The sequence below is a fragment of the Polypterus senegalus genome, chromosome 6, assembly GCF_016835505.1.
Source record: "Polypterus senegalus isolate Bchr_013 chromosome 6, ASM1683550v1, whole genome shotgun sequence".
NCBI classification, from domain to species: Eukaryota; Metazoa; Chordata; class Cladistia; order Polypteriformes; family Polypteridae; genus Polypterus; species Polypterus senegalus.
In genome coordinates this window covers 114,135,750-114,143,518 of record NC_053159.1, presented here as the reverse complement: position 1 = coordinate 114,143,518, position 7,769 = coordinate 114,135,750, and the positions used below count along the sequence as shown (strand labels likewise).

The 7,769-nt window shown below is 35.0% G+C and overlaps 1 protein-coding gene across 7 annotated transcripts in view; it reads right to left on the bottom strand.

Moving 5' to 3' along the window:
- mtmr4 (myotubularin related protein 4) overlaps nucleotides 1–7,769 on the bottom strand; it is a 226,069-nt gene that overhangs the window by 75,991 nt on the left and 142,309 nt on the right. For all 7 annotated transcript variants that reach the window (XM_039756820.1, XM_039756817.1, XM_039756819.1 and 4 more), the window contains one exon: nucleotides 4,153–4,249. In XM_039756820.1, coding sequence (XP_039612754.1) covers nucleotides 4,153–4,249 — 97 coding nt within the window. The remainder of the gene's footprint in view (nucleotides 1–4,152; nucleotides 4,250–7,769) is intronic.

Here is a 7,769-nt window from a genome sequence, read left to right as displayed (position 1 = left end):
CTGTCCTTATTACGAAGTCTTCCTTGCTTTACCGCTGGCTGCTTCTTTCCATTAACCTTCCTAGTTCTTTATTTAAAGACTTTTCCTTCTCACTTTTCAGTTCCTTCGATGTCTTCTCCCTGTTCGCTCAAAATAGGCGCCTCCTTGCCTTTTTTCAGTCAGCTCCCCTTACGTCACACCATGGTACGTTTAGCACAAGTTAATACCGGGAATGCCTGTTAAATATCTTATATTCATGAGTTGCGATTTGCGTGGTGAACACTTCGATAAATGAAACCTGTTATCTTTACAACAGTTGACAAACACGGAATGTAACTTCATAACAACACGTCCTCAAAATACGAACCTGATTGAAAGAAATAATGATAATCAAATCCTTGATGACAGCAACACTCATAACAGTCACAAAACAATTACAGTGACAATCAGGTTATGTTATTTTTAAAATGTTTCCTTTTCTTTTTCATAACTTCTTTAACACATTACTTCTCCGCTGCGAAGCGCAGGTATTTTGCTAGTCTCTTATAAATGTAACAATCACACACTTTGCTTTGCTGAATGTAGAATAAGAGAAAAAAATACCAGTTAATTAAATGAGATCAGTGTTATCAGGTGTTGTCACTGATTAGGAATCGGGTTGGAACAAAAATCTGTAGCCACAGGGGGTCCCCAGGACCGAGTTTGGGAAACACTGCTCTAAGTGACCACAAGCAGGCCACTAATGTATCTTATGCATCACTAATTTATTATAATTAATTAATGTAATGAGTGCATGCTCCTGACACCCATCTACCAGGCAAAAACTCATCATGCCTGCTTGTATTAAAACAAGTGGCCTGCAAGTTCCTGATAAATTAAAACTATTCCATTGTCCAAAAATACAATAAAAGACAGAACTGAAATAATGATTAGACAAATTGAGAACATATTAATGTAAAAGTTGAAAAAGTGTCCATTTTATATTTAACCTTGCTGTCAGATAAGGCTTTCTTACTGTATACTGTATATGCAGTGCCAACAAGGAAACCGACTTAAAACAACATTTCCATGTCTACAAATCTGACCACAACCACATGAGGAGAAAATATTTTCTATGTAGTCAATATGTATTTTACAAAGCACAGCCTTCCCCATGATAATTAAGTTATACTGTACTGATGGGGCTGTTTCATTGATAACCATAAGCACCAAACTCATTATAAACATTATTGGGGTTGGGGCAAACAGTTCTAGGCTACAACAAAAAATAATTCATTCTGGCTACATCAAACAGGCAAACATTACAGATGTTTTGAATGCAATTTGAAAGTCACTGTACGAGTGTTTAAAGATTTTGATTTTAAATATTTTAAACACGATTGATGTGAATTCTACTTTATCTGAGCTGCATCCTTTCTTACAAACAAAAACAACAAAGCTAACAACAATAACTCTACAACCAGAGTAGCATAGCAGATACGACAGAAGCATCTCCGAAATGGGCTAATATTAAAAACCGAGTTGAAACTTGGTAAACATTATCCCTAAGTTGTTACCATCTAAGAACTGATTGAGTACTCTTCACATGAATTTCATATCATTCGAAATACTAGAACTTTACAAAATCCACATGAATAATGTTTACATATTTTATAGTTTAAAAAAATTCTAATCAATTAACCATCTTCTAATATTAACTGCTTTATTATTTTTCTGCATTATACAAGTCATCAATAAACATGAAGTTAACCTTGTGACCTTGAACATCTACAGTATTTAGCCTATTTACATCTAAAATTAAAATGATGCTTAGTGAATGGTTACATTATAATACATATATCACAAAAAAGTCTTCTTAAAGCTTACACGAACAGAGTTGTTTATAAGAATAGGTTTTGTGAAGGTAACAGTGATTTTGTACTATATAATTTATTAAATAAAAATACAGCCTTTTATAAATCAACCAGTTCCAGCAGTTTTCCAGCATTTTGTGTCTATGGGGAATGTGCATTTTAAGCAATTAAGCTGCTGGTACCAGAATGCCTATTGAATTTTGGAAGGCATTACACTGCAATGACTTGTGCTCTACTGCTGATTCATCAGGTGCATAACATCTGATCTTATTATATTCATGGTAAAGTTCTAACTTCACCCAGCGATGGAGATATTGATTTATAATTTAAGCAAATAATAAACACCAAACACACCTTTAGGTTTAACATTTGAAGGGTTTATGACTTCTCACCTTAACAAAATGCTGGAATACCTAGAAAATCATAGCAGTACAGATTATATAACATTTTGTGAAAATATTAAGTAGACGGCACAGGTGTAATACAGCTATTTTTAGACATCTGTAGATAATATGGGCAATAAGCATTACACTTTGAAACACAATGTTCAAGGTTCAATCCATGCACCACCTATATTGTGTCATTCCAAACAAGTGACATATTAACTGGAGCGCAGGCAAGTTAACTATATAACTAAGCACCTCCACTCAAGCTCTGTAATTGTAAAGGACCCTCAGATAGTGTTTAATAAGTCAAGAAGTTCTATAATAACAGCAAAAAGAATTAAGGACCTCACTGACTTCCATTCAAGATGTCTGTAAGAAGCAGAGTAAAAAGAGAAAAGGTGCTAAACATTATCAAGTAGTCCATACATTGATGCCATGGACTGTTTGCTTTCATGTAATCTGGTTGATGGTACCATAGTATGTGGTCCACCATTAATGGGCTCAAGAATGGTTTCTTCCCTTCTGTTGTCAGAATTCTAAAAAGTATGCCAACCCCTTGGTGAAAGTACTTGAACGTTCTACTTTATCCATCTTCTATGCAGACTTGTACACTACCTGTACCCTACATAACACTGTACTGAACATAACACATTTATAATCGTTTATATTTATGCTAAATGTTTTACTTTCAACCCTTACTGACTGATTTTGTTTTAAGAACATTGGCTGTGAAATGCTATGTTTGCTCTTGTTGCATACTGCACTTTGTTACCAGGGTAATGTTGAGGTAATGTCTTTTGATGTACACTTCATTATCTTGAATGCACCTGACCTCCGAGTAAACATGTTTGTACTGAACACTTTGGTATAGCTGAAGGCACAAATAAACTTGACTTGACTTAATACTACAGAGCTTATAAACTACATTTTCTGGGAAGCCGACAACACCTTAAGCCAATAAACTCAAAGTAAACATTTGACCTTGAATGCAAATGATTTAATATATTGCCTGGATGTACTGATGCATGTGTCACGTTTTTTCCACAGCAGTACAGTTCCACATTCTTCAGCTTACTGTTTCATTAGTCAACAGTCTCTATTACAGCTTTTTGCTACATAACAAAGCTGTGTGGATGCAAATCCAAATAACCACTGTTTGGATATATACTGGAGAAGAGCATACTTCTCAAACAATTATAAAGACAAGCAACTTCTAATACTGAAAATTTATCACTTTGAATTTGATGTCAAAGATGACACTATAATGGGAAAAAAGTTAGTCACAAGATAAAAAAGAAGGCTATATTTATAATGTTCTGTTCTGTGTGGCACACCTGATGAAGGCTACAAAGCTGAAACATTGTATCTCCAAGTTTTACTTTTTTCCCCCCCATTTCCAGATGTATATTGTTGCAGCTCTTTACTTGCTACATTGAACATAAAATTATGTGACTATATACAAAAAAATACACAGACTGAGCACTGGCAAATTACCATAGCGAAAGTATAAACTTGAATTAAAAGTTCACTCTAGATATCTTCGGGTCAAGTTTTGTTTTAAAATATGGCATATATGAGGCTATGTCAATGAATATCAACAAAACAAGACTGACAAATACTAGTAGTAGTGATGGTGGTGGTATGATCAACCAATATGCAACCTGCCATCACTGTCATGATAAACAAGAATGTATTAAAATACATAACTTAAATGTTATTTTTTAGTGATAACAGTACTACAATGGAAATAAATAATATGATGATAATGTACACTCATAATGTAACCACAAGCTTAAGCCTAAAAATTACGAGAAAACCAGTAGTTTTTAAGTCATTAAATTGTGGCAAAAGTAAAAATAAGTAAAGTTAGGCTTGTCATGCTTTGTTTTCAAATATATGGCATTATCAAAGTCTATCATACAGAAATTACTTACTTGTAATTGTTATTAATATCAGACACCCTCCAAGCATTCTGCAGGTCCAATCCCATTCTTATAAGCTCCATTTCAAAACGATGTCGCACATGATCTCCTGGACAGATTAAAGGAAACAAGCAAATTATTTTTAAATAAAGTTAAATAAATAAATACATAAATCTTGCTATTGTTTTCACTTAAATCGCAAAAAAAGAAAATAGAAAAAAAAAAAACCCACACTTTTTCTACTCCTCAGTTTCAAATGACTTTATGAAGATATTACATACAACTTCATGGAGTTGGTGCTGTAAAGTAAAACCGCCAAAAAACTGGAATCCAGTCTCTATTTGGAGTATGCATGCTCTCCCCAAATCCGTCAATGATTTTCCTGATAAAGTGTGAACAAGTGCAGGGGCGCGTGCGAGAATACCTGGGGCCTCATGCATAACACCGTGAGAAGAATTCACACTATAACATGGCGTATGGACAAAAGTGGAAATGTCTGTACGCACAAAAAAAAATCCAAATGCATAAATCTGTATGTTCGGCAACTTCCATGTTATCCGCTACATAAATCCCAGTCAGAGTGAAAAGTAACGCACGTGCATGGGCCTGCTGACACTCCCAAACTCCTCCCAGAATTGCACCTCTTTGAATATGCAAATCAATATAAATAGCCCTTAAGCTCAGCGTTCTGTGAAAAGGCAATAGCAAAAGCATGGGGGTAAATAGAAGAATTTCAGCGAAAAACAAGTGGAGGCAAGGAAAAATGTACTATTTGTTGGATTAAATAGTGGTATACACAATAAAACGAAGTTCATCGAGTGACAGAGTGTCGGAGAAACTCGAAAGCTCAAGTTCAAAGTCACACAGTACCTGAAATAAAAAAAAGATGTCAGATATCAAAGTCGCCGTGAAAAGGCGAGTCGTAGCCCATCGTCTGAGTGTCATATGAATGTTCATTAGGGTACAGAGGAAAAAAAAATAGGTACACAGTGGTAAAAAAAAGCATGAAATGGCAACTTTAATCTCGAAATTTCCACTTTAATCACGTAGTTTATTTTGACATTAAAGCAGAACATCATAAACTTCATCTTGAAATCGTTTAATTTACTAGTTTCTCAAATCCCAACTAAAGTAGCACGTTAAATGCTTTGTTTTGTATTTGATCTTCTATGTGCTCTGTGTGTGTGAATCACTACGTGATTCTTAAATGGGCTTTCTCTTCCTTCAACAGGACACAGAATCCATTACATTCGTAACTTTACAGCTCTTTGAATAATTAAAATACTGAGATGTATACTTGATATCATTTTCATGATGATAAGAGTTAAAGCATGTTATTAAACATAGGAACACGGTGACGCAGTGATTGTTCCTGTCTCATGCAAGATGCTTGCTGCGTGACCTTCGGTGAAATAATTTTTATAAAATAAGTTTTATCTGTATAATATAATAAACATATTTTGCTGCATGTGATCTTAAAAATGATACAGTCATCATATGTAAATGCGCGCTTTATAAAGTGGCTCAGGTTGTGCAATATTATAACTGTATCTCAAGTTTACAGTGAGGTGATTGTACTTATAAGTACAAACAGTTCTACAAGGAGAACTTGATGGACTGATTGAGTGCATTTATAGTTCTTGGGATGAGACTGTTTCTGAACCGCAAAGTCCGTACAGGAAAGGCTCTGAAGCATTGCCGTATGAGAGCAGTTCAATAGACAGCATGGCTGAGGCAGCGTGTGCTTGATGCTGTATATTGATAATTCTCTTTCCGATCAGCTGCTGTACAGCTGTGATTCCTCACTCAGACACAATGATATAAATACTCCGAGTGGTGCAGCTGAAAGAAGAAGAAGAAGAAGGTGCAAGTGAGAGTAACAACGCTAAAGCAGCTATTGTATTTAGAATAGTTTGACCATTCTGTGGACCATTATATTGTTACAGGTTAATTACAATCAGATGCATTAAACTAATAAACAATATGTGGTTAATTTCAGTGTACAGTGATACGAGTTTAATTTGTTCAGTGACCGAGCTCGTAAGTCAAAATGCTCGTATCTGAAATCAATTGAAATGAGATTAATTCGTGCAAGCCCCCAAAAAACACCCCAATTTTTTGTTAAATGTTTTCAGCATAAGAAAAATGTATTTATAATGAACAAATATTGTATACAAACAAAATAAAACCTAATTCATAAAAGAGAATCTAAAGAAATAAACAGATGTTGGTGAAGCAGATTAGCATATTGTAAGGTTTTTTCTTTCACTTCACTTTTGCTTAACTTAATTTTCTTCTTCACTAGTTTTTTTCTTTTTTGCCACAATTTCGACACTTTCATTTGCAGGGCGTTTCAATAGAAACCTGTCCAAGGAGCTTTGTTTAGTCCTCCCCTTTAGAATGTTTCTGAAATGAGTTAGGCAAGTATCATTAAATAGCGTGGCTGCACATTCAGTTTTTTTTCAATAAAGTCAAGTGTTAGGCAAGTGTCATTAAATAGCACAGCTGCACAATCAGTTTCTTTTCAATAAAGTCAAGTGTTAGGCAAGTGTCATTAAATAGCATCGCTGTATGATCAGTTGTAATTTTTTCAGGGTGTTTCTTTTCTTTAAAGTTTGAAACTTTTCCCCATATTGCAAACACTTCCTTTATCGCACTTTAAGAGATAACCTACTCCACGTTTACGATCTCCTGCCGAACTTCCGTATGTTGCTGTGTCTGTAGTTCTGTCAAATCCTCTGTCGTCAGTTCCTCGGAATGTGTGGGGACAAGGTCTTTGATGGCTTGTATTTCGAATTTTGGCTCGTGACTCAAGACAAAAAAAAATCGACCTAGTGACGGCTCGCATCTCAAAAAACTCGTATGTTGGGGCACTCGTATCTCAACAACAACAACATTTATTTATATAGCACATTTTCATACAAACAGTAGCTCAAAGTGCTTTACATATTAAAGAATAGAAAAATGAAAGACACAATTATAAAACAAAATAAATCAACATTAACATCGAAGGTACCACTGTATTTATAAAACTGCGTCATTGATGTGGATCTAAAAAAGAAAGGGAAACCACACTGGAACAGTAGCACTGCTTTGACGCTGGATGCCACCAGTCTGCAAAAATGAGCGGAGAACTTGTGTACGCCAGGGTGTGAGCTACTGTGAAAGTGTGTGTGGCATTACGGCAAGTTTAGGTTTTATACATCGTGATTTGAACATGGAAACATTCTTACCCAACATTTTTGTGTGTACGCACCGTTTATACATGAGGCCCCTGGTCTCCAGTCCAGGGTTGGTTACTCCCTTTTACTTGATATTGCTAAGATTAGAATACTATGGATATGAAAAATGCATATTACATGCAACCCCTTAAGGCTTTCAAAACAATCCAGTTGGTATTAAAGAGAAAAATAGCTTCCAGTGACTTATTCGATGAACTGAAATTTTACAAAAAGTAAAGAATGAAAGTGCTATTTGAGTTTTCAAAATAAGTTACATTGGTGATGGGATGAAAGGGGAAGTGGAAGTGTTTGTACAGCCTGTTAAGTGTGCCAAATAATGAAAATAACAAATCTGTTCATCACCAAGTAACTCTTCAGTCTACTAGTAATTTTCAAACTTGTGAACTA